The sequence below is a fragment of the Aulonocara sp. 'chitande type north' Nkhata Bay genome, linkage group LG1 (assembly GCF_057382095.1).
Source record: "Aulonocara sp. 'chitande type north' Nkhata Bay isolate Kocher_YH1m ecotype deep benthic linkage group LG1, A_spYH_male_GT1.1, whole genome shotgun sequence".
NCBI classification, from domain to species: domain Eukaryota; kingdom Metazoa; phylum Chordata; class Actinopteri; order Cichliformes; family Cichlidae; genus Aulonocara; species Aulonocara sp. 'chitande type north' Nkhata Bay.
In genome coordinates this window covers 40,196,064-40,223,456 of record NC_141344.1, presented here as the reverse complement: position 1 = coordinate 40,223,456, position 27,393 = coordinate 40,196,064, and the positions used below count along the sequence as shown (strand labels likewise).

At 39.2% G+C, this 27,393-nt stretch overlaps 1 protein-coding gene and 1 pseudogene across 3 annotated transcripts in view; one reads left to right on the top strand and one right to left on the bottom strand.

Moving 5' to 3' along the window:
* LOC147339565 (uncharacterized) overlaps nucleotides 1–14,782 on the top strand; it is a 37,771-nt pseudogene extending 22,989 nt beyond the window's left edge.
* The window catches only part of LOC147339562 (multiple epidermal growth factor-like domains protein 11), a 255,538-nt gene that overhangs the window by 132,412 nt on the left and 95,733 nt on the right, over nucleotides 1–27,393 (bottom strand). For all 3 annotated transcript variants that reach the window (XM_086296014.1, XM_086296003.1, XM_086296023.1), the window contains exon 6: nucleotides 16,553–16,645. In XM_086296014.1, the coding sequence (XP_086152140.1) occupies nucleotides 16,553–16,645 (93 nt within the window). The remainder of the gene's footprint in view (nucleotides 1–16,552; nucleotides 16,646–27,393) is intronic.

Here is a 27,393-nt window from a genome sequence, read left to right as displayed (position 1 = left end):
GTGGTTTGATCCCTGACTGCTCCAGTCTTGCATCCTTGAGCGAGATACTAAGTTGTCCCCACTGCAGACAATGGAATATGAATGTGAATGTGTTAATGTAAGACAGAAAGCACTTAAGCATAGAAAAAGTGCTTGTGTGAATGGGTGAATGATGCATGTTGTATTAAGCACTCGGAGTGCTCCGGGAGAGTGAAAAAGTGTGATATAAGAATCAGTCTATATGCCATCAGGTTTCTCTTCACCACTACAGCCAGGCTGACAAAAAGTCAGAGGTCTGTTAAACAGAGAAATTCTTTAATCTTTACTAGTTATGGGTCCATAAATTTTAACAATTAGAGAAAAAAATTACACATAACCGTCTCAGAGATGTTACATTATGTACGGCAACTTTCAGTACTAGTGATATTTATTTAGAGTCTTTCTCTCTGACTGACTCTTCTGAGTTACCTTTAATAATCACTTCCTTTCATCAGCATGTTTATGAGATTCCAGTCTGTTCAAAGAAGAGCTAAATCTTAAATATGATCAATCTGTAGGGATGGGAATCAAGAACTGGTTCTTGTACAGAAATCAAAATTTCATATCAAATAAATGCAATATCAAACATCCTTGAAAGAGTAGTTGTCAAACCGCTAACAGATCATCTGCAGAGGTTTATTTGAAGAGTTTCAGTCAGGTTTCAGAGCTCATCACAGCACAGAAACAGCTTTAGTGAAGGTTACAAATGATCTTCTTATGGCCTCTGACAGTGGACTCATCTCTGTGCTTGTCCTGCTAGACCTCAGTGCAGCATTCGATACTGTCGACCATAATATCCTATTAGAGCGATTAGAACATGCTGTAGGTATTACAGGTACTGTGCTGCAGTGGTTTGTATCATATCTTCCTACTGAAACTGAATTTTTAATTCCCACTGTAACCAAAGTGCATGTTCATAGAGCAAAAAAATTGGGGTTTTTGTTTTCACTGTATTTTTGCATGGTCTTTATGTTACAATATAATGTACATCTGGGGGACTGTTGTTGTGATTTGGCGCTATAGAAACTGAGTCAATTTCTCCCATAATTACGCTGCAATAGGCTACTGCGGACTTTCCTTGATGCACTGATTAATTTTTATGTTGTTTTATGTTTTTCACTCACTATGTGTTTATACACCACTCTGCATTTATTCACCAGTTATTATTATTATTAATCCCAGGCTCTCTTCCACAGTGTGTCTTTATCTTGTCTTCCTCCCATCAACCCTTAATGGTGGTAGCAGATGGCTGCCTCTCCCTGAGCCTGTTCCAAAGATTGAAAGTTGATAAGAGTAGAAGCATTGATGTCCGTTTTGATGGAGAAGTATAGAGATGGTCAGAAAAGCATATGATAGCATGTCAAGTGAGCAACTGTGGTACTGCATGAGGAGGTTGAGAGTAGCAGAGAAGCACGTGAGGCTGGTAAAGGATGTGTATGAAGACAGAGAGGTTCAAGGTGGAGATGGGGTTCCATCAGGGATCTTCTCTGAGCTCCTTCTTGTTTTCAGTGCTGATGGACAGACTGACAGATGGGGTCAGACAGTAGTCTCCTTTGACTATGATGTTTGCAGTCAACACTGTGATCTGCAATAAGAGCAGGAAGAGGTGGATTTATGTTTTGGAGAGAAGACGAATGAAAGTGAATTAGAGGGAGAGAAGTGCAACAGCGGTAATAAAGTCACCTTAATTTAAATATGTGTGGTCAATCATCCAAAACAACAATACAAGAGAGTTAAAGAAGAGAGTGCTGGTGAGTTAAAGCAAGTGGAGACAGTGCGAAAGGGAATTTATCACTGAATGATAGCAGCAAGAGTCAAAGGGAAGGTTTACAAGATGGTGGTGCGACCTCTGTAATGTATGATTTGTAGAAGTTGGCACTGACATAAAGACATAGGCCCAAGAATTAGAAATGATATCAGAGGGCCAGCTCAAGTTGAGTGGTTTGAAGACAACGTTAGAGAGCCTAGATAGTTTTGATATGTGTAGATGTGGAATAGTGGCTAAATTGGACAAAGGATACTGATTATGGAACTGCAAAGTAGGAGGAAAATGGAAGACCACAGAGAACATTCATGGATGTAGTGAAGGAGGGTATGCAAAGGGCTGGTGTGGCGTGGAGACAGGTGATCCACTGTGGCAATCCCTAAAGCAGGGGTGTCCAACTCCAGTCCTCGAGAGCTACCGTCAGTGTTGGGGAGTAACGGAATACATGTACCGGCGGTACGTATTTAAAATACAAAATATGAGTAACTGTATTCTGTTACAGTTACAGTTTAAAAATGTGGTATTTAGAATACAGTTACTTTGTTGAAATAAATGGATTACACTGCGGTACTTTCCTGTTTCATTTTGTCGCGGGTCAGGACTGTTTGGGTTTGTTTGACAGCTACGTTCTGTTGTTCCAGGCGGCAGCGTTACGGTTGCCATGGTTACAGGGTGATGCGCGCTCTCTCTGTGACTGTGTGTTTCCTGGGTGAGAGAGCGCCTTTTTGTTGTTGTTGTGCTAAGCTAATAGGCAGAATGCTACAGGCATAGCTCTAAAGAATGTAGCATCATGGGCAGTGTAGTCCGTGCTGCAGGGAGAATGGACTGCCATACCCGTTATGTGTCTGTGAGCGCGAGGAGGGAGAAAAAGGGGAGTGGAAAGGTACGAGCTGTCATCGAGCAGAAACGGGAGCTGGAAGCATGTAAATATAATAATAACCACTGCAGCCAAAAAGAGAGCCTGACGAGCCCAGTTGTAAGTAAGCTGTTAAGACTCGACTGTACACCTTTCAACGCCTCTCTCTGTCTCTGGCTAGCAAAGTTGACCCAGACAACAAAGTAAAGCTAGTTTTCGGCTACGAGCTCAACACGAACCCGATATATTAGCCAGAGGTCCCTTTACTACGGTTCGGAGCCGCGGACCTTCAGTAACAGTAATAAATCACAGCAATAGTACATTCACGTTGTTGTAAACAGCATGATAATATATTAAGTAATCCAAAGTATTCAGAATATGTTACTCTCATTGAGTAACGTAATGGAATACATTACAGAATACATTTTGGGGCATGTAATCTGTAATCTGTAGTGGGATACATGTTAAAAGTAACCTTCCCAACACTGGCTACCGTCCTGCAGCTTTTAGATGCATCCTTGTTCCAACACACCTGAATCAAATGAATGGCTTCTTATCAGGCTTTTGCCAAACTTGATGGCATGCTGACGAGGTCATCCAACCATTAGATTCAGCTTTATTGGTGTCACGTCCGGTGTGGCAGACGTGTGGAATATATTAGGACCCAAAATGCGGCAGCTCAGGTGCAGGTGAGTATTTATTAAACAAAAGGAAATACAAACAACAATGGCACTGGGAACATAAAACTAGAATCTAAACTGGGTAAAACTAACAAAACAAACCAGAAACGAAGATGCAGGGAGGAAATACACACGGGGAGACGCAGGGAGACCGAGGGGAAACAACACAGACGAAGAAGCCACGAGGACGAGGTGACACACACTATAAATACACAGGCCAGGAATCAGGGGATGGGAAGCAGGAGGGGAACACACCTGGAAGACATCACAGCTGACGAGGCAGGGGGAACGTAAATAGAACACACTGACATCAGACAGAGACCTTCACAATAAAACAGGAAACACATACACGCAATGACACAACACACAAACTTCACACAAGCTGGAGAACACAGAACATAGGAACATGAAACGTGAACGTACAAGAACCCCAAAATGACCACAGAATAAGAATAACATAAACACGGAGTCACAGACTCCGGATCATGACAATTGGAGTAGGGACGCATCTAAAAGCTGCAGGACTGTAGCTCTCGAGGACTGTAGTGGGACACCCCTACCCTAAAGGAACCAACTGAAAGAAGAACCTTGTGTAAAGTATTTACGTGAGAAAGTGTTTTCCCCACAAAGTTGATTCTGCGATTTCAGTGTAAAGGCTGAACAGCCAACATTCAGATGTGCACAGGCAGCTTTCTGGGATTTCCTTACCTGCATGACTGAGTATGCTTCAAGACGGGAAAGTATTTGACGATTAATGAAACAAAAAGCTCACAATGCACAAAATCCTTTCCATGATCCATTTAAAAGAATCAATTTTGTTTATTTAAAATAAATAGGAATAAAATTCAAACTGGTGTTCCAATTTATACTTTGACTTAGATCTTCAAGGAAAGAAAACTCTGAGAACAGAAAGAATAGTTGACACTTGAATTTCATCACTGAGACAAATTTCTGATATTGTGTAGGTTCATTTATAATCTCCCTGTTATCTCAAGAAAAAAGATAAATATGATGAGAATGGAAAAAACCATTAAAGATCTTAAATTGGAAAAAAGATGAGGTGAAAGGAAGGCTGTTTCTCAGCGTCTGCTGAATTTAAGAAGTAAAAAAGGTTTCATTTTGATGTTAAATTGAGCTCAGTTTTGTCTGTTTGGGGAAATAGCGTTGACAAAAATGGTCTTATTTTAAATTCTGCTTTCCTTTAGAGCACAGCGAGATCGCAGACCATTATCTTTAAAGTGCAAAATGAACTTTAGACTCCTTTCTGAATTATTATAAAAAAATTAAGATAAGACCTCTGGAGATGCTTAAGTGCAATTGTGGTCATTTATTCAAAACCTCTTTCAAATTGTATAAATACTGCAGACATATATGACCAACTACTGAAAGTTACCATGAGTGCAGTGCTTTGATATTCAAACACTATGAGCACAGAGAGAGCCCGAGTTTCCAGGGGCCTGTTAATGTCTCCTGAATATCAGTATTTAACACACACAAAAAGCTTTCAGTGACATTTGAAAACTGTGCTTTTTAGGGGACTGTGGCTTTGATTGTGTTGTTCCCTGTAATTTAACAGGAAATGCTGAAGGATCATTTTTCTTACACTTGCAACAAGCGTGGAAAAAAGCCATGCTTCATTGCTTCGAGCTGAATCACTGCTCCCCACTGCAAGAGACTAACACTGCAGCACCAAACAGTGAATGCACAGAGCCGATCGCCCCTCGGGGTTTGTGGTGAAATTTGATTAAAAAGTTTGTTGGTAAATTAATTTTGACCAAACACAAGGGGCATGCTGATGCAGCTGAAGCTATTAATTGGAGTTGGCAGTGGGGCAAGTTCATTTGTCAGCATTGTGTGGATTTGTGTTTAAAGCTGTGTTCCTGTTGAGCAGGACAACCAGTGTCCCTTTAGACTGCGTGCATTGTCACTTCCAACTAAATGAAGTCCAGGATCATGAAGAGGAGGTGTAGCTACACACACTCGTGCAACAAGGACAACAGTGTGTCCTAGAGTCTGCGCAATGCATGCATAACCAGATTATTTACAACACACACAAAAGAAGTGAAGACTCCCGTGTGGTATACGAGTAAATTGTTACTTCATTTGAACTTATATCACCTGATAATATTATATATAATGTAACAAAGTTGACAATTTGCACATTTTTCTTCTGAACAATCAAAAGGTGACTTTCAGTCATTCAAAATAAACCTAACTGCATGAATATGGTCAGAAAATGACACGAACAGCAGAACTTTCTCAGTTTTTGGACCTATGGACTATATCGATCAGCATGACTGCACTGGGACCCCCATATTAAAAACTACTGCTCAACAATTTCACTTAACAACAACAAAAGAGACATGGATGGAGTAAAATGTTGCAAAGGTAATCAAGTTATAATCTAGCATGTAAACACCAAATAAAATTAAATTTAACTACAAAATCCATTAACAGGCACTAATGAGGAAGGAGGAAGAATAAAGGTGAGAACACAAGCTAACCATCACAATAAAACAGCAAGTATAAAGTCAGACCAAATGTCTTTGACCAAGACAGACAGCACGAGGCACAGCGAGGGAAAAACACAAAGGAAAACTTGTAGGAGAGAGCACAGGTTACTGCAAAGAACAGACGTTGTGTTTCTACAGCCTGTAACACAATAAATCTAAAGTAGTAGTTTATGTTTTGACATCAGAGGAAATACCTTACTGTTTAAGTTAGAAATGATCCAGTTACTGAATGAGATGTGATGAGTCTTTGACACTGGACATTTATATGAAATTAACAACCATATTTTTAAGACACACATACATTATGCTAACACTTGTTTGATATTCTAAATATGTATGATCCTCTCTCTCCCTTCCTAACCACAGTTTTTCATACAGTTCCTCCATGCCTTTCCATAGGAACTCATCACATCATCCCTGCAAAGCTGCACTTAATGACTTGCTGATACGCTTTATTATAAAAGGCCAGTTTTCTCCTGAATGAAGTTCAAAGCAGGACAAAACCCAGAAGACCCACTGGCTAATGGCTGCTGACCTCACAGTATCACCTCCTCCAACATGGGCAACAGTTATTAGCAGCCTAATGAACTTGATGCTAATGAAGAGCAGTGGGAGTTCAGAATCATCTACTGCCAGACAGAGCGAAGCTGACAGACTACATGATGCTGGGGAAGTGTGTGGCATTCACAATTCAGTGGGCATAGATTAAAACAAAGAGACAGAAAGAAACAAACAAAAAAGCATCATGCAATAGAAGGATACTGAGATCATAAAAGTAGAAAGGTTCTCACTGCGGGTTTGAAGGCAAATACGTTACAAAGGGAAGACAATAAATGCAAATACTTTGTTATTTTCATTTACTGGCTAATTTTGCTTCCATGGCATGTCTTCTTTCAGACTTGTGGAAAAAGTACCAGTCAAAAGTTTGGACACACCTTCTCATTTAATGGTTTTCCTTTGTTTTCGTGACTATTTACATTGTAGATTCTCAGTGAAGGCATCACAACTACGAATGAGCACATATGGAATTATGAAGTAAACAAAGAAGTGTGAAATAACTCAAAACATGTCTTATCCCAGCTATCATAGAGACCGCGTACACCCTGGGCAGGTCGGCAGTCTGTCGCATAGAGACAGGCAACCGTTCGTGCTCACACTAAGATTCACACCTATGGGCAATTTAGAATGACCAATTAACCTAACCCCACTAACTGCATGTCTTTGGACTGTGGGGGAGAACATGCAAACTCAGAAAAACCCCAGCCAGGTAGTGGAATCAAACTCACGACCTTCTTGTTGTGAGGCATAAGTGCTAATCACTGCACCACCGTGCTGCTCACGCCTAACAGCTATTTGACCATAAAGGTCTGATTCACACAGCTTGCTCTGAACAGTTGATGCAGATGTGTCTGCTACTGGAACTCAGTTTGCAGCACTGTCAGCAAAGCAAAGGGCGGCTACTTTGAGGAATCTAAAATATAAAACATCAGTTTTCTCTTTGCTACGTAATTCCATTTATCTTGTTTCATATATTTGATGTCTTCTGTTTGTACCTATAATGTAGAAGGTAGTAAAAATAAAGAAAAAACATGAGAAGGTGTGTCTCAGTGAAACGTAACAAGACGAATCAAGGAAACTTGAAATCTGTACCTTCAGCTGAAAGACAAAGCAGATAAGACTTTACCTCCGTAGCTGTGGACAACAGCTGTGATGTCCATAACACAGCCTACTATATGTGTATGTGGGATAACGACGTTTGAAGCAGATCAAGGATAAAGTGACTGAAATAAAACCAAAACTGAAATTGGTATTTTTGTACTGAGTTATACACCAGGAGGTGTTGTGTAAACCGTTGTTAAAAATTAACCTTGTCGATGTTTTCTGAGAAGAAAGCCAAGGACATACTATGTCTCTCTGATGCAGAACAAAAGGCAGATCTTGGATTTGCTCCAACAGTTAAGCTGACTTGAATTCACTTGTTCAAACCCAAAACTGGTAAGAAATCTATCACTGAACAAGAAGGTGCAGATGCAGTAATACCAACAGCACGAATAGCAATCACACTCCTAGTTATGCAATAGGACAATGATCCCAAGAACACCATCAAATCCACAACAGAAAAATCAAGACACCATGACCCAGTCAAAGTCCAGGTCTCAACCCAACTGAAATGTGGTGGTGTTTCCTTTCCTCTCCTGATATATGCACAGCTGTTAGAACACAATTACAATCTTTGCACACATTTCATGAAAGCAACGAGTGCTTGGGCTCCTACTTTTTGTGGAAGATGTTGAGATTGATGACAGTATTTCCTTATTTATGGAGCGATATAAATTAATATCCAAAATCTCATCTGTAAAATGCACCTCGAATATGCCAACACTGTAATATTTAAGTGTAAAATGCCCATATTTCTGCCCTGGATTTATTAGTAGTCGCCTCAGTTTTATGATATCTACTAGTTCAGTTATCACCCTTCTAATATTTATGTCTTTCAACATTACTTTTTTAGTGCACGTTAATTGTTTCTCCCAAACTCTACGTAGCATCTGTGTTAAAGGGAAAGATTAATTGCAGCATGTCTTAAGTGAAAAGACACAAACACTTCAATGTTCTTCGAAGCTAATTCTTTTTCAAGCATGGCTGAATTTTTCATGAGACCATCTACTAATGTCTGAGGTGAAAAGGTGTTCTTGGACATTAACCTGCCAGTCTGCAGCTGCACTGGATTATGGGACTGAGAAATGGGCCAAAGCATCTAGATAATGCAAATTTGTTATTCTAACAAAACCAACTTTACAGGGAACAGAAATGAGAAAATTAACAAGGAGGATTATTTAAGACAACATTTTAGTCCAGCTTAGTAAGATTTGTATCCAGCATTATATTAACAACACGATATTGTCTCTGGCCTTTAGAAACTATACCACCGCGGTTTACTTTTTAACAGCTCAAAGCCTGCAGCTTTCAGCAGTGTGCCGGCTGCTGACAGGGGAGCTTACATAGCATGAATGAATGAATCACTAATCATTCAAGGCCTTTCAAAATATTTTTCAGAAGTAAGAACAAAGTGTTAGATTTTTCATACTAACACATGGTGTGAACACTAAACACTGATTGCTGGAAAGGTTTGTCAGCGAGGCTGCACTGCACTCACTGTACAAAAGTGTAAAACAATGTGATATATGTATATATATACACATATGTATACAATGTTGCAAATGCCTGCATTTACAGTAAAAGATGGATATTGTAAACCTCTAACTAAAAGTAAAATAGCATAACCTGAACCTGATTCAGAAAACACAGAAAACAGAACCAAAAACTTAAAAAGCATGAACATAAATAATCTGTGGCAAAAAGGCTTGTAGAGAGTTGCTGACTGGCTGGGAACAAACAGAGGCGAGCAGAAATCAAAACCAGAAGCTGAGGCAGAGTTGCACTGCAGTGAATCCGTATGGATTTTGTGCAGCTGAGCTGAAGAGTGGCACCGGGAGATAAGAAGAAAGGCACACAAGAGGCAAACAAAAGAGTGAAAATGGAGAGCAGCAGCTGTGGGAAAGTGCAGGCTGCATTACGATGTTGCACACCTTGATAAGCTCTCTCAAACACGGAAGCCAGCAGGAAGAATTGTGCGAAACTTGGTTCTTACAGAGACTTGGCCCGCAAAGAGACAATGTATCACTGTGGGCAGTTATATGATTGAGTGTGAGATTGTCTACCCCAGCTTTTCTTTCACTGTGTGTGTGTGTGTGTGTATGTGTGTGTGTGTCTGGGTTTTATGTCTAGCATGTCTGGGCACAGTAGTGAGGTGACATGTGACCACGCTGGCCACTGAGAGCCACATGTCATCTCAGCAAACCTCACCAGACCAATTTGTCCTTTTACAGGAATATTTCTTGGTGAAAAACGAGGGCGAGACACCAGAAGTAAAGCAAAAACTCGTTAGGTAAAACACATCACACACAACAGGATTAACAGGTTCCCTATTTGCTATTTTTAAAAGTGATGTACAGATTTGACAAGAAAACAACAGTAAGTGGGTCAACTCGATGTCACACTGTCCAGAGGCAAAGCAGAAGCTGCAGTGCCAGCAGGGCACTGTCAACTCAGTATAACAGCCAAGAAGTTACTAGTGAGCAAGTATGAAGTACATTACAGGGTCCTTAATTACCAGAAATTATTACGTTAGGCAGGTAATATGTATTTACCTGTAATTTTGTTAGTTATGTCAGTTTAAACGTTTTCCCGTGATTATTTTCACGTTGGCCTGAAATAAATTATCTCCCTCTGTTCTGACTGCAGACTGAAACTTACTGCGACTTCTGCCTGCATGTACTTTTCGTGGTTTGGTGAGGCACCGTATTAAATGGACACAGCATCTACAAGTTTGCTCTGATCTGAGGTTTCTGAAAAGGATGATAAACTGGGAATCATTGAGTAAAATCTCATTGAAGCAAAACCAATTACAAAAGTTATTCCAGTAACGTTTCCGATAGATGCATCAATGTATTTATGCTGTGCTGTAAAATGTGCGATTACTAAGGATGTGTGATTTCCTACATTGCTGGTGTCACCGTATGTGATGCTCAGTGATTTGGTACTGTATAAATCAGGGGTGAGCAACTCCAGGCCTCGAGGGCCGGTGTCCTGCAGGTTTTAGACATGTCCTTGATCCAACACAGCTGATTTAAATGGCTAAATTAGCTCCTCAACATGTCTTGAAGTTCTCCAGAGGCCTGGTAACGAACTAATCATGTGATTCAGGTGTGCTGACCCAGGGTGAGATCTAAAACCTGCAGGACACCGCCCGTCAAGCCAAATAAAACTGAACTAAATCAAAGTCTGTATTATTTAAAGATGGCAAAATTTAAAAAGGAAAACCGAGCATTTGGCAAAAGTGTCCAATTATAATTGTACACAAAATTTGATTTAGCTGAAAGTGGCAGACGGTTTGTTTCAGAGAAAATAACTTTTGACAGTTTAAAAAGTTTTAAAGGGTTAAAACAATAAAAACAGAACCTAAAAGTAGAAGCTATTTTTCAGCTTCTGCTGAGCACATCTCTCAAATACTCAAATAAGTCTGAGGAAAAAGAAAATTGTGCCGACTGCATGTTTAAAGTAGAAATGAAACGACTGCATCTCAATATCAGTTTCATTTTAACCACTTGGTTCCACTCCCCAGGTTTGCATACTCTCACACTGCCCTCCCTGGTGCTGCCCAGTTCAGCATAAACCCCTAGCTATTAACATGTGCTGTTTGGGTGATGAGGAGGTTATTGGCACCTAATGAGCCTCACAGCCCCTTTAGCCCCCGTTTCTTATTCGATGTACTCCAGATTCCCCTTTTTTTACTGTTTTTATTGCTGCGCAAGAGCCAAGGGACTGAGGCCAAGCCAAGACATGGGTTAGGTAAATCTGCTACCACTTAAGCTAAAGGAAAGGGAGGATGAAGAATTGATGGCCCACTTGTGTCCTTGTTTAAGGAAGGGAGTGGAAGTAAACACAGGGAAAGTCAAACTCAATTTAATGTGTCTGGTTCTCTCTGGAAGTTTGGCTGTCTGTAACATCTCTCGACCTGTCTCTTTGTTCCTGCACTCATCTATGCATCTCCTTTTCCTCCCTCTTGTATATTTTAGTGTTAAAGCAAAGCTCTGCACAGAGCAGCATCACACCTTGCTTTGTGGATAACGTGGCTGTACGACAGGTGAATCTGAACATCGGGGAGTACATTTTTCTCCCGTGTTAGATTAAAACAGCTCAGCGTGAAAATTCTGCCTCCACACATCCTCGTCGTACAATTTGTCATTTTCTCATTACCTGTGGAAGGATGTAATTTGCTGTAAAGATGCTGCACCGTGAGACAGAAGCGTCTCTCCTATGGGGATGTCGAGCTCGTCCTAATGAGCAATGTGTTTGTTTTCTACATGCTTTTACACAATTTGCACAAAGAAAAGAATCCTGTGGTCACTTTTGTCCTACGCTGTTTCAAATCATATTACTTTCTAATACAGAATGGCTCAGCAGTGTCCTGTATGATGCACCAGCAACATGAATGAATTTAAAGGCTTAAATATCACCCAGCCACTTCACTTAATCTAATCCAAATCAGTAGAATTGACACAATTTCACTTCATATGTTACAAACCGATTCACTGGGAAAGTGCTGAACAATGATTCGGTCACGAGAACTCATATAACAGAGGCAGATAAACAAAATCTACTTTGTGACCTTGAATATCACTTCAACCTTCAGTTTGTTAAATAAAATGAGATTCATTTGCTTTAAATTTAAAAGAGAATGTATTTTCCTTGTATTATGTCAGATATATTGTGGTCAAGTGAGCAACATTTTAAATAAAGGGCTCAGTGTATGTAGGTAATCCCTGTAAGCAGAATGATCTGAACACTGTTTAACCCATTTTTTTAACCCAAAGGTCCTAAAGACCGTCAGTGTTATACAGTTTTGTTTGTGAGTACAGCAACCAGAAAACGTGATGTAAATTAAATAAAATAATGTTGCTCTGTGTGTAATCTGAACATGCTTCTTTAAATGGGTGAGGTATACTGTAACCCCCTCTTTCTCATTTTAAAGTAATTTTGATCAACAGCTGCTTTTACTGAAACACATGCTTAGACTTGCTGTCCCCAGCCAGGTGCCAGTTAGTTACTGGCAGTTCCCTTTCCTGCTTCTAAGTCGAGGTACTTTCCATCATGAACACGTTTCATGCAATGGCCTAGTGTCACCAAGAGGGGGCGCTTTCTTTGCAAAAACTTTGACTTACAGGGTTTTATAGCATTTCATGTTGAAAATATTTCTCTTGTCAAAATCTATTACACACGTTTTGCTCTGAACTACTAAATATACTAAATATAATATTGTATGCAGACATACTTTCCATGTGACTGTGATGTACATGTTTGTTGTGTTAGAAAATGCGTCTTATGTTTGTCGAACACAAGTTGTGACTAACAAGTAAGTCAAACTTCAAGTGACTAAAAACACTGAACAATGAAAAAGAAAGCCTGTGTTAAGTCTTCCTCTGCAGCTAATCAGATTAGTTTATGTAGCAATGTGTGAGCCTCAGCCACCTTCCCTTTCTAGAGCCCTGTCCAGGTGAAGAACTTTGTTGTTCTGCCAGGCAGCATAAACAGCTCAGACAAAGCAGGGCTGAAGCAGTGAGAGAAGGAGCAGGACGAGAGAAAGCAAAGACAGAACAGGGGACTCTGGGAGAAGCTTCAGAAGCAGTTAAAAGAGAAGAAATTAACGACAGATAAGGAAAAAGTCTGATGAAAATTATCATGTAATGCAGGGATTGTGATTATAATGACAAAGATTATCATGTGCAAAAAGGATCAGATAAAAAGAAAGAAAATGCTGCAAAGAAGAAATTTAAGATGATAAAGATTCTTTATAGAATCAGGCACATGAGAAGCAAACTGCTGCGTAGGCAGTTTCAGAAGTATATCATTTCAATCAACAGAGATTACTTCTGTGTAGCGAGAATTATTTTCCAGATGTGACACAGTTGCATCCGTTTACTCATAGCCTTTGTTAAGAACTATGCAAAAGATACATGAAGGCTAAAATAGTAAACACCAGAAGACTGCCTCGTGACTTGACTTGAATTGACTCGGTTTCTGTTGTTTTCCATTACAATGGCGTACCACCTCAATGTGCCCGGAGTCGTGACAGCAACACGGCCGAAAGTTCTGTGAAGAAACAGGACATGGAGGCAATATACAAACACCCCCACCATGGTACGAGTCTGCACCTAATAGCTGGACCATGCTGTGGGTTTTGGTGCAGCCATTTCCCTCGTCGTCGGGTTTCAAAAATGGCAGTGTTGACTTTTGTCAAGTCAACCAATCAGCACGATGCGGCCTGTTGACGTCACATTTTTGGATCAACTCAGATTGCTTGGAACCCCAGCAGAGAAAGTACTAACACAGTACTTGGTACCAGGTACTACCACCTAATGGAAAACCCTAAAAACCAAGTCGAGCAGACTCGACCCGAACCGAGTAGGTACTAGTGCAAAAGGGCTTTTACTTTTATTTTTGCAGAGGCAGACGGCGTGGAGTGAGGAGAAGGTAGACCCAAAAGCAGACGATGGAGGCAGAGTGAGGTGATGAACAGAAAGCGAGCCTTTTATTTGGCTGAATCAAAGTACAAACAAAAAGCACAGAATGACTAGGATGAAGCTAACGAAACCTATACTGGGAAAACTAAATATTGTATGAAACTAGAAACCTGAAAATTGGAAACACAAGGGAAGAAACACAGATGAACCAACAACAGAAGGAGGAAGACAGAGGACTAAATACACAGGAGGGTAACGAGGAAATAAGGAACAGGAGTGAACACAGCTGATCACCCACATGAGACAGTTCCTCCCTGTCAAAACAGAATACAGTAACACAGGACGCGGGACTGTCAAAGTAAAACAGGAAATAAATGAACATGGAAAGCAGGGTGCCACAATATTGCACAATATTAATAATTATCAGACCCAGGACCATGACAATTATTCTACATGTATGTCTAGACTTTGCTCATAATCTCATAATGTGTAAAATTTGTTGTAAAAATGTTTTAAAACCATTTCTTTCCATAATGTCTGAAAATGTGAAAATGCCTGCAATGTTACTGTACAGACAGGAAAGACAGAGGGTTGAAATGTTAGCTTTGCAAGAAGTTTGAGAATGAAATTGGAGCCTGGCTGTCCGCATCTTGCTCTTTTTCTGTGTTTGCACATTTTTAAAATAAACTTTTGGTTCAACTTTAGGATGTTCCAGCATCTTGAAGGACTTTACAGAGTTCTTCTGTGATTTTGGTTCCTTCTATCTTCTCAGAGGAATCCCAGAGAGATTCCATAATTCTGAGGGTATGAAGATGATTCTCATGTTTGGGGACCAAAAGAAAGACCCTAAGGCCAGCTCGCCTTAGGGTCTTTCTTGAGCTTGACCATTGAGCTTAATGGTTTAAATTCAGAATTCCTTGATGCAATGTGGCTCTCTTATCATATCTCTGGTATAACTTCTAGATTAAAAAAGGTGTTTTTGTCTCTCTGTTCTGCTGTGCATGATACAGCTGACAGAAGGATTTCAGTCACCTACAGGAAACGGCCTGTGATTATAAGGCTTTAAGTAACCTCACTTCTCTCGCTCCACAAGGTTGTTGGAAGTTAGGCAAAGTCCATAAAACACTGACGCCAACGATGAGGTTTCTTTGTGAGCTCTTCTGTCTGCATTGCATTATGGAACAGGCCTCCATTTGTTGTCATGGAAACAGACAATGCCTCTGACACATTACATTTACATGCTTTTTTACTGATGAGCTCTGAGTAGCTTTTTCAAAGCCAAAGCATATTTTAGCTGTTTGTGTCTCATGTAATGGTTAAACTTTGTCAGCCAGACATGGATAAAAAGTTTTTCTCTCCATAATGAGCGCGTAAAGACAAAAATCCCAGCACAGCTGAACATGCAGCCCAGCATCGTATATTAGACACACCTGTCAACAATGTCCACTTCACTCTTTACCTCTGGCTAAATGCACGGGACAGCAGCTTGTGAATTTGAGCTTTTTGTCTTATTTCAGTGTTATGTATTTGCATTCATGTTGCATGTGTTTCTATTTTCCTACATATTGCATTTGTATGAAGCTAAAGGTAAACGAAACAAAATGTATTGATTTGCACAATCAACAGGGATTGACCTCTGCCCTCTCGTGACATAAGGTTAATGCCAGCTGTCCCTTTAAACACATTGCCAATCTGTAATTTTATGCTGTGTCACTAATAGTTAAATGCTGCTCATGTTTTAGGCTGGATTATTGCAGGAAAACAAGTAATAGCCACAGATCAAAATCTAATGTTTTTAAAGGTTTCAAAATTGTTAGAAGCAATGATTTTTTTTAAATATATGTTTTCCTGGTATAATGGAATATATATATTTAAAAGGTTTTAATACACATCACCTGTTTTTATAAGATGTTTTAAATTATGTTACTAATTTCCGATCCCTTAGCCTTGTACCAAGCTACTGCTCAGAAATTATATTGGTCCGTATACCAGATAAAACACTCCTTTCACATGTTTTTATGCTGTTCAGCAAATCAACAAATACAACTAGCAATGGAAGCTTGTGCTACAGCAGCTTCTGCTTTAACATACAGATATAAATATAAATAAAATCATTAACATTAAAAAACATGACTGGTTGGTCTTCATGAAGTGTTTGATCATTTTGCTATTAACGTTCTGTGTCACCACTAGTTATTTACACATCAGGATTACAAATTCTGTCAGTGAAAAGTGAAGTAACTGAGAACTGGGGGTCATATAGATGAGAACAGGAGGGCGCGTGTTTGGAGGAGTGGTCCTGCTCCTGAAAGTCGGATAGTTTGTCTCTAAATGTTCTACAGTTATACAATGTTGTGTTATGTTATGCAAAGCCATGTAATGGTAAGTTATACTAAGAAATGCTATGAACTGTTATGTTCAAATATTACAAAACCAAACAGGTTAGAAAAGTAGACAAAAATAGAAAAGGATGAGGCCAATTTTATTTTTATCGACTGCGGTACTGTTGTTACTGTTGTTACTGTTGTTACTGTTGTTACTGTTATTCAAAGCTACATTATGCTACATTACGCTTGTAATGCAATGCTTTGTAGTAATGTTTCCATTTACTGTCTGTTTGTCTGCTGAGTACTCACCACTGGAGCAGTCCAGTCCTCCCCATCCTGGCTCACATTGGCAAGTATCAGGAGAGACACATCGTCCATGGGCACACTCTTCTGTGCACAGTGCTGAGAAGAAAGAACAACATTGAAACAAATGTCAAACAAGCAACTATAACACATAAGAAGTTATCAAGTTCTTTCTTTGAGTCATAAAACCTTACATCAAGTCCATTTGTCATTTAAATCATAATCCCCGTTCCCTCAGCTTATTTAATTCATGTTAATATCTTTCAATGTTACAGTCTTTAGTGCAAGTCTGACACTATCCACTCCAGCTTAGCACAAAGTCTGGCTTGGAAATTTTCTACTGAAAAGTCTGTTTGGAGAATAATGTCTTAATCTGATTCTTCTTCTCTTCTGCCCTCCAGCAGATGGTAATGTTCATCTCATAATGCATATTTTTGTGGAAAAACAATGGAAGCAACAACAAAACGCAGATCACTTTTAACAACCGGATATACAATGCTGACAGTGCAAACACCTGTAGAACTCAGATACACTCTCAGGTGTGAAGAGACATATACACTAACTGCTGGTAATACGTGGTGAGTCTTTAATATTTATTTTATTGGAGACTTTCTTTTAACTTTTGTTGTTTTTTACCTCATATTGTATCTTAGGAATGCATATTAGGGATATACTTTAATATGTTCCTACTAACCGATGCCATAATATTATGCCTGATTAGTGTATACACTAGCACTCAACAGTTGATTACACAATCCCTTAGTGCAATGAAGACACAATAATTACTACTGAAGATTTTTTGACACTGTGTGTTCATTTACTTGTAGCATCTACTGTAACGGACGTGTAAACACAGTTAGTAGTGCTGCTATTGCCTCAAGCTCCTGGGAATCTTACCATACAATTGTTAGACAGGGCCAGCTACGTCTCTTAATGCATGAAATTCTATTGAGTTAGAAGAAGTACGCAAATTAAAATAATCATAAATCACAGATTTTTCAATATTTTCATGCATTTGTTAAAAGATTAAATATGTTCTTCATACTTTATTATTTATTTTTATTTCAATAGACACAGTAACAGTGCTATATAGCAGCAGCCCCCAACCTTTTTTGTGCCATGGGCCGGTTTATGTTCGCCAACATTTTCACGGACCGTCCTTTTCTAGAGTCCCAGAGAGCAGCCATTTGGCTTTTCTACCTTTTAGCTAGGCTTTAGCTTCAGCCAAGTGGAAGCTAAATTGGCTAGTCATCAATTCATATGTAAATTAGGTTGTTACCTGAGAATTCTGGAGGGGAGTGGGGGTGTGTGAACGATTGCTGATTTCTAACTGCCAACTGCCTCTTTGTTTGTCTGGGGGGGGGCTGCTAAAAGCGGTGAACTTCCTTTTGTGGTCGTCTTGATGCATTCTCAATCATCCAGGAAAATAAATCTCCAAAAGTCACCAACTTGGAGTGTTTAGTTTCCTGAGCCACAAGGAAACTTGTGTTTCAGTTTGTCTTCTTAGGGAGAAATCAACACACATGGGTGTATGTCCTTTATTGATAAAAACAGTACAAAAACCCCAACCATTTGTACACATTTTTACAAATAATAATAAAAAGTGAGTGAGTACATTTCAACATTTTCAGCAATCACTCACAATCCTGGCACTGCCATGGTATCTGTAGTCTGCATTTACCACATGTGTATCTGTTGCAGTGAACACATCGCACAGTGGCATGATTGTTCTTGCATTTGAGTTTGACCTGACACATGGCTCTTTTTCCAGGACTAGGTGTGGAGGGTTGTGTCCAAAGCAACTGTTCTTTTCTTGCCCTTTTCCCAGCTACATGAGAGTGAGCCAACTCTCTTGCAAGCTCCACCAGGAAGTCCACCCGTCTTTCCTGCGTCACGGATGAATACAACACAATAAAACCAGTACTGGTACCAAAAAATAAGATTTATTCATAACACAAACCCAGGGAAACTGAGTTAACGGTAAAAAAAATATCGCTACATAATAAAATTATTCTCAATGTTTTGCTGTAAAAACTGAAGTGATTAATGTTTTTTTTTATTTATTTAAACTAGTGCTGCTGCGTTAATGTGGTTACGGTGTTAATGCCATTTTAACGAGATTAACGCTGACAGCACTAATTTAAACACATAAATATATTTAATATATATTACTATTCTTTTTTTCTTTAAGGTCATCACGCTATGAAGAAATGGAATTTGCTATGACGGCAGAGACTAGAGACTATTAACCAGTAAAATCATATTTACAAAAATATGAAAACAAAATCATTTTGCCAAGCTTTTAATAGAATAGATAATAGATAGATTTTATAGTAATTAATTAATTAAATAAATGAATGACATGAATCAATGTTAGTTTTCAGAAAGCTTACTCAACATAGTATAATACTATATATAATATATAATACTTTTAAATGAAGTATTATACCCATTATACCTAGTTTATATTGTAGGATGGAGGTATTGCTTCTCTTGTCTGTTGGTGTTCCAGTTGAGCTGTTTCTCGGTTGCTATTGTGTATTGTCACAATGTAAAGTTTTTATAAGACCTCAGTATGAATATGCATTCTTACAGCTAATGATAATATCCTAATAAATTAAACTAAGACCACGAATACACAGGCGTAGAACCAGTTGGCAACTGTGTGGCAATCACTGTTCACTAGGCGAAAATGAGTGTAGGAGCTAAAGTTGATTATCTATAAGACTGTTTTAGTTTCTAATACTACTTTGCTTCAATCTGTCACATCTAGTAGCTGGAACTGGTGTGCAAAAGACATAAAGGCAGGTGATGTTACTTGGAGGTGGAAGACACAGTATTTGCCCTCACATCCTCAGATCTGTCATGGAATCATGGATAATGTTTGTTTCTTTAAGGACATTAAATAACCACAACAATGACTTCCTCCTGGCCAGTTGCAAAGGTTGTTGAAGGTTGCTGGCATTCACTATGAAGCTGCTAAAGCCTCAGTCACGCAGCCCTGGAAACCAGTCAATGACTCCCTGGTAACTACCGGCCACTAAAAATAAAAAGGAAAAAAAAAAAGACAAAATCCTTGATAGTGTTGCTTTTTTGCCTCTGTTGAGTATCTGCAGCAAATTAATGAAGGTTTTTCTTAATTTACATAATTTGTGTCTATATTTTTTAATATGCAGTGCTGTGCTCTGTACTCCCAAACATGACATTACCAGTGCCTGTTTGTCATTTTCCCCTTAAAAATTCTCTGCACATCCCTGGCGTACTACTTGCTCTTTGACATCCTAATGTAACAGTAAGTCATAATATTTTCTACTTTGCTTAGATATGGAGATATTCTACCAGCCAGTCTAGCGAGCAAAGCGTATTATCTGCATTGTACAGCAAACAGATAAGGTAGTTCTGACATCTCCATTATCACCTTCCAACTGCTATAATATTTCATTGTGACACAACACTACAGTTGAAAGCCATCATGCACAATCTAAAGGTTAAAAAATGATTCTATCACAAAATAATAAATGATGCAGAGTTTTACAGGGCAACTGTGCGTCACTCTGGCATTATCTCATACAGCTATTAGCTAGAAGGTCAGAGGTGGTCACTAGCCAATGTTGCAACGAGAAGGACAAAAAGCAATGTGAAAAGGACAAAAAGACAAACAGTATGAGCAGTCAAGACAGAAAAACTGCACACTGAGCAGCTAAAACGAACTCTTAAAACACTATTTTAATGATTATAAAAAGTAATACATTAAACTTTAGATTAACCAGCACACTGAGATGTTTTTAATAGAACTTTGATATATCAGATAAGTGGAGCATTTTTCAGGAAACCTAAAACTCAAGGCCTCGGTTTGATGGATGAAAAATTAAGGGAAGAGACCTAAACCCTTGAGTCGGATACAGTCAAACAAGTTCTTGCAGTAATATGGAGTAATTCTAGCACGAAGTGAGAAAGACTGTTAAAGAGTTCCAGTACTGAGTACGATGTTTTATTCATCCGGCAGTTTTTGGTTAAAACACCAAAACCTAGTTTGTCATTTTGTGAGTTTAAGGGCACAACACATAGTACCATATTTTTCAGAGTATAAGGCGCACTTAAAATCCTTTAATTTTCTCAAAAATCAACAATGTACCTTATAATCTGATGCGCCTTATGTATGAATTCTGGTTTGCTTAGGGGTGGGTTTTGATTATCGATTTTCCAATTAAAATCGATTCTAGCTTGAATAACGCGATATCGATTCATTAAAATCCTGAATCGATTTTTAAATATAAATTATTTTTTCCTGAAACGCCAGAATCTCAGGTTAAACCTCACAAAATTTTGACACTGATTCTGCACAAGGATCTAAACAAAAAGGGCGGACCCGTCAACGCATCAGAATCAGTGAGATGTCGGCTTTCTCACCCGACTGCACGTACACGCCGTTGGGGCTGAAAGCCAACAGCTCACAGATTCTGATGCGTCGCGCTTTGTGTTCTGAAACTGCAGTTTTGTCTCTCTCCAACCAAATTTGACTGAACCAGCAGCAAAAGAAGATCCAAACTACACTTCACATTTCGCTTCACATAAACATCGTCATGAATGCCCTCTTACTTTTATTTTCATTTTAAATTTCACTGACTTCCAACAAAAGAGGCCTCATTTTTGCTGTTCAATACAAAAGAAATGTAAACTTTTTCAGATTATGCAAAATTGCAAAATGCTTAACTGTGTCTCTAATTAAACCTCTGTAACTTCGCTCTGCTTCACTTCAGCAGGATCAGGTTGATTCATGGTTTTCTTTTGTTTTTGTTCCACTGCAGAATATTTTTAAGGTGGTTATCTGCTATAAAAAGTCTTCAGGTCCCAAAGTCAAACAAACACTGCGGCATCACTGAGAGTTAGAAACTGTCTAAATTCTTTCATCTTTAATAAAATGATCAGCGTTGCTGCTTTACCAGGTGTAACAATTAAGTTTAACATTCAGGCATCGATGAAAACAGAATTTATTAAATTTAACAGAGTTAGAAGTTAGCAGGAAGTTAGCTCGCTAGTTTCCACCTAAACACGATATAGCATGTTCTGACTGAGAGATTTCTGAAGATCACTTCCAACATAAATGAAGACAGAAAACTAAACAGCAGTGACGTTTGTAGGGTTACTGAAGTTGGGCTAGCTGGTATATAATGATGTGCTACATGATCGCTAGCTACACAGCTATGTTAGCATAACATAAACACAGTGAAGCTGGAGGATGAACACTAACTTTTTTGCACTCGCTAAAAGTTAACATGAGGGTTCCCGATAGTTAGAGACAAATGCAATCGCATAGCAGGATGCTGTAAATGGACCAAACTTCAGTCAGGAGAACAACTGAGAAAATCCATCCACAATACGAGGTTAGTCATTAATATACTGCAACAACATGGGAATAGAGCAGCTGTGAGAGAATTCAGCAGTAATGAATCAATGTTACAGAAGTGGAGGAAGCAAGAAGAATGAGCTGAGTGAAGTTTGACTTATCTGACTGTTTTGTTTTGCTTAATGAGCCTTATAATCCCGTGTGCCTTATGTATGAAAACACACCTATTCATCGACAGTGCGCCTTATAACCCGAAAAAAAAAAGTTTGAAACATGTCCAAAAAGCATGAGTGACTGACTGAAGTCAGTTTTCATATGAAACAAAAAAACAAATATAATATCCCAAAGATTTGTTCTTGAGGTTTTATATATATAGTTGCAGCAAGAAAGCCATCGCTAAGACGTCAGAATAAGACAGAGGCTTGCCTTGGCCATGAAAAACCACAATTGGACTACTGAACACTAGAAGAAGGTATTATGGGCTCATCAATCAAAGTTTGAAATCTTCGGTTCATCACGTAGGATCTTTGTGTGCCATCAAGAAGGTGAAAGGATGGTTCCACAGTGTGTGCCATCAACTGTCAAACATTGAGGAGGAAGTGTGATGGTCTGGGGCTGTTTTGCTAGATCCAGGGTCGGTGACTTGTACAGAGTTAGAGGCACCCTGAACCAAAACAGCTACCACAGCATTCTGCAGCACCATGCAGTACCTTCTGGTGTGCGCCTAGTTGGTCAGGGGTTCATCCTACAGCAAGATAATGACCCACAACATAGTCTCCAGATTTAAACCCCATCGAGCTGGTTTGGGATGAACTGGACAGAAAAGTGAAAGCAAAGCAACCTACAACGTCCACACATTTATTGGAACTTCTGCAACAGATATGGGAAGAACTTTCTGAAGAATATTTGATTTCTATTTTAGAAAGAATGAGATGGATGTGTTCAGCTGTTATAAGCTGCCAAAGGTGTCTACTTTGATGAGTCAAAGGTTTAGAATACATTTTGGTCTATAAATTGATTCCACGATTTCTTTTTTAACTCTAATTGCTTATTTGTACTGTGCTTTCATTTCAGAGTGCAATGAGACATTACACAGCATAATTTTCAATAAAAAACTGGAAAAATTGGGGTGTTCAAAAACTTTTGACTGGTAGTTGCATTGAAGCATTGACATAACCTGGTCAAAAACAACTCCAACCATCTAGAGTTAGTATCTGGGTTGATATCATATTTCCAAGATCAAAATATGATTTTATATAGATGTACGCACAGCGGCGAAAATGAGCTTCCTCCGAAGGGTGGCTGGCCTCTCCCTTAGAGGTAGGGTGAGAAGTTCAACCATCCGGGAGGGGCTAAGAGTAGAGCCGCTGCTCCTCCACATCGAAAGGAGCCAGCTGAGGTGGTTCGGGCATCTGACAAGGATGCCTCCTGGGCGCCTCCTAGGTGAGATGTTCCGGCATGTCCCACCAGGAGGAGGCCCCGGGGCAGACCCAGGACACGCTGGAGAGATTATATCTCTCGGCTGGCCTGGGAACGCCTTGGTGTTTCCCCGGATAAGCTAGAGGAGGTAGCTGGGGAGAGGGAGGTCTGGGCTTCTCTGCTTAGGCTGCTGCCCCCGCAACCCGGCCCCAAATAAAGCGAGAGAAGGTGGATGGATGGATGGATGGATGGATGTACGCACACTACCCATCTATCTTTGAGAAAGAGCTTTCTCAAGTTATTGTTAATAAAACTTTAGGTCATAATAAGAGCTTGTAGAATAAAATCATGGTGTTGTTTCTGTGGGGAGGACACTCACAAACTCGGAGATGGGCACATTAATAAATAGCTGGTGATGGTAATGTTTCTACAGTCAGGTGTGATTTTTACTTGCCAGAGGAACAAGACAATAAAAATGTTGGAAATAAAAAACTCTCTAATTAACACATTTTTGAAACATTTATTCAAATTGGGGAGTTTTACTCAGAGTTACACTGTTTCACATCAATTTATTATTTTGTTTTCTATGCTGTAACCCTTTGTCAGCATGAGGATATATCTGTGAAAATCTCTAATTCCACAGGATCCCAAAACCAGTATGGTTGTGAATGGGGTCGAAGTGGCAATGTGCTGAGGGTGTACCCTGCCCAGTGCATTCCGGAAGATTCAGTAATTGTTCCTTTTTCTGCAAGTAAAGGACGCTAACGCCTATTCTTGACACATTCTATGACACACAGCAATTCAGTAATTCAAAAACAATCATATCTATAGTAACGGTAATTTAACCCATCACACTAAACACCCATAGTGCATAATGGAATAACAATGAAAAAAGAATCATATTTATCTTTAGTACAATGTGTTAAAAGTAAAATGTTGAATTTTATGTAACATCTCCTTCAACTCATTTTGTAGGATCAGAGTATGAATATTGCATCATACATCAGGTAGGGATTGTGCTGGAAGAAGATGGGCTGACAGCTTGGAGACTTTAGCTCCTCCATCACAGAGATATGATGTGCCATAGTCCTGGCTCTGTTTGCTTTCTTACAGAAGCAGGCAGCTTGACGTGCATATAAATGTGCACAGGAACAAATGAAAAAACAACCTCTCTTGCATAAAGTATTTCAACACTCCGACCTGTTTTTTAAGGCTACGAAGTGTTAAAATCCACGCAGTGAACACAAAGTGAAGTGCTGAGTTTGGGAAGTTGCAAAGAAGTGTGCAAGCAGGGAGCAAAATGTGGACAGAGTGGCTACAGGAGTTAGATCGGATTCTGTAAAGCTGGGTTTTATTGCATTTTAGTCCCAGAGGGGTCATCCTCTCTAAATTTATAGCAGCAGTGTGTTAAATTTTACAGCTTGTTTTGAATATTAGGAAAGAAATCCTTGCATCCACACCTACATAGTTCTCAACACAGACTGAGATTAGGATGGAGTTGCTGGTTGTAATACAGAAAGATGTGTGTGGTAAGTAAGGTCAAATACATCAACACAAATTCAGATAAGAATTAACTAAATTAATTAAATTCAAGCCTGTTAAACAAAAAATCACAACTTTATGAATGCACTATAAAAAAAACTGGATGATGAATGCTAAAGTGAGACTTTAGCACACTTCCCTATAGACTTTATGTGTTGACATAGCCTTTGCCTGCTGTGTACCTACAGCCCCCAATTCACACACCCACACACACATGCAACATCTACACACAGATGCAGGTGAAGAAAGCACTAAATTTTAGAGAAAGGTCCAATTCATATGCGTGCGAAAGCAGACAATCAAATTCTTTTGCCCATATAGTAAAACGAAGAGTCAGATAACACAGCACAAAAAATATTGCAAATAATTACATGTTTGAGTTTCTTGTACAGCTTTTGTAAAGTTAAAGTGCTGTGAAAAAAAAACACTTGAACTCCCTTCGTAATTCCTTTTTTTCCTGCATTTGTATTTGCCATACTTGCATATTTCAGATCATATTAGACAATGGCAACTGAAGAAAATGCATTTGTTTAATGATTTCATGTATTAAGGGGAAAAAGCTATCCAAACCTGCAGCTCTTTTTGTAAAAACGTATTTGCTGCTTAAACCTAATAACTGTTTGTGCCACCATTATGGCCACAACTGTAATCAAGCATTTGTGATAACGTGCAATGACTCTTTCACATTGCTGTGAAGGAATTTTGGCCCACTCTTCTTTGCAGAATTGTTTTAGTTCAGCCACATTCAGGGGTTTTTGAGCATGAACTGCTTTTTCAAGGTCATAAACCCACCCACCACTTTAATCACACTCTAGATCTTGTTTTAACATATGGCATAGAAACTGAACATTTAACAGTGTCTCCTGAAAACCCTCTCCTGTCTGATCATTTCCTGATAACATTTACATTTACAATAATTGATTACACAGCAGTGGAGAGTAGACTTTATCACAGTAGATGTCTTTCTGAAAGCGCTGCAACTAAGTTTAAGAATATAATCCACCCACTGTTATCATCTTCAATGCCCTGTACCAACACAGAGCAGAGCAGCTAACTGAACGCTACTCCAACAGAGGTCGATTATCTTGTTAATAATTTCACCTCCTCACTACGTACGACTCTGGATACTGTAGCTCCTGTGAAAACTAAGGTCTCTAATCAGAAGTACCTGACTCCGTGGTATAATTCTCAAACACGTAGCCTAAAGCAGATGACTCGTAAGCTGGAGAGGAAATGGCGTGTCACAAATTTAGAGGATCATCATTTAGCCTGGAGAAATAGTTTGCTGCTTTATAAGAAAGCCCTCCGCAAAGCCAGAACATCTTACTCTTCATCACTGATTGAAGAAAATAAGAACAACCCCAGGTTTCTCTTCAGCTCTGTAGCCAGGCTGACAAAAAGTCAGAGCTCTGTTGAGCCAACCATCCCTTTAACGTTAACTAGTAATGACTTCATGAACTTCTTCACAAATAAAATTTTTATCATTAGAGAAAAAATTACCAGTAATCATCCCACAGATGTAATATTATCTACAGCTACTCTTAGTACCATTGATGTTAAGTTAGACTCTTTTTCTCCAATTGATCTTTCTGAGTTAACTTCAATAATTACTTCCTCCAAACCATCAACGTGTCTTTTAGACCCCATTCCTACAAAACTGCTCAAAGAAGTCCTGCCATTAATTAATTCTTCGATCTTAAATATGATCAACCTATCTCTAATAATCGGCTATGTACCACAGGCCTTCAAGCTGGCTGTAGTTAAACCTTTACTCAAAAAGCATCTCTAGACCCAGCAGTCTTAGCTAATTATAGGCCAATCTCCAACCTTCCTTTATATCAAACATCCTTGAAAGAGTAGTTGTCAAACAGCTAACAGATCATCTGCAGAGGAATGGCTTATTGAAGAGTTTCAGTCAGGTTTCAGAGCTCATCACAGCACAGAAACAGCTTTAGTGAAGGTTACAAATGATCTTCTTATGGCCTCTGACAGTGGACTCATCTCTGTGCTTGTCCTGCTAGACCTCAGTGCAGCGTTCGATACTGTCGACCATAATATCCTATTAGAGCGATTAGAACATGCTGTAGGTATTACAGGTACTGTGCTGCAGTGGTTTGTATCATATCTATCTAATAGACTCCAGTTTGTGCATGTAAATGGAGAGTCCTCTTCACACACTGAGGTTAATTATGGAGTTCCACAGGGTTCAGTGCTAGGACCAATTCTGTTTACATTATACATGCTTCCCTTAGGCAGCATCATTAGAAGACATAGCATACATTTACACTGCTATGCAGATGACACCCAGCTCTATCTGTCCATGAAGCCAGATAACACACACCAATTAGTTAAACTGCAGGAATGTCTTAAAGACATAAAGACCTGGATGGCCGCTAACTTTCTGCTTCTTAATTCAGATAAAACTGAGGTTATTGTACTCGGCCCTGAAAAGCTTAGAAATATGGTATCTAACCAGATTCTTACTCTGGATGGCATTACCTTGGCCTCCAGTAACGCTGTGAACCTTGGAGTCATTTTT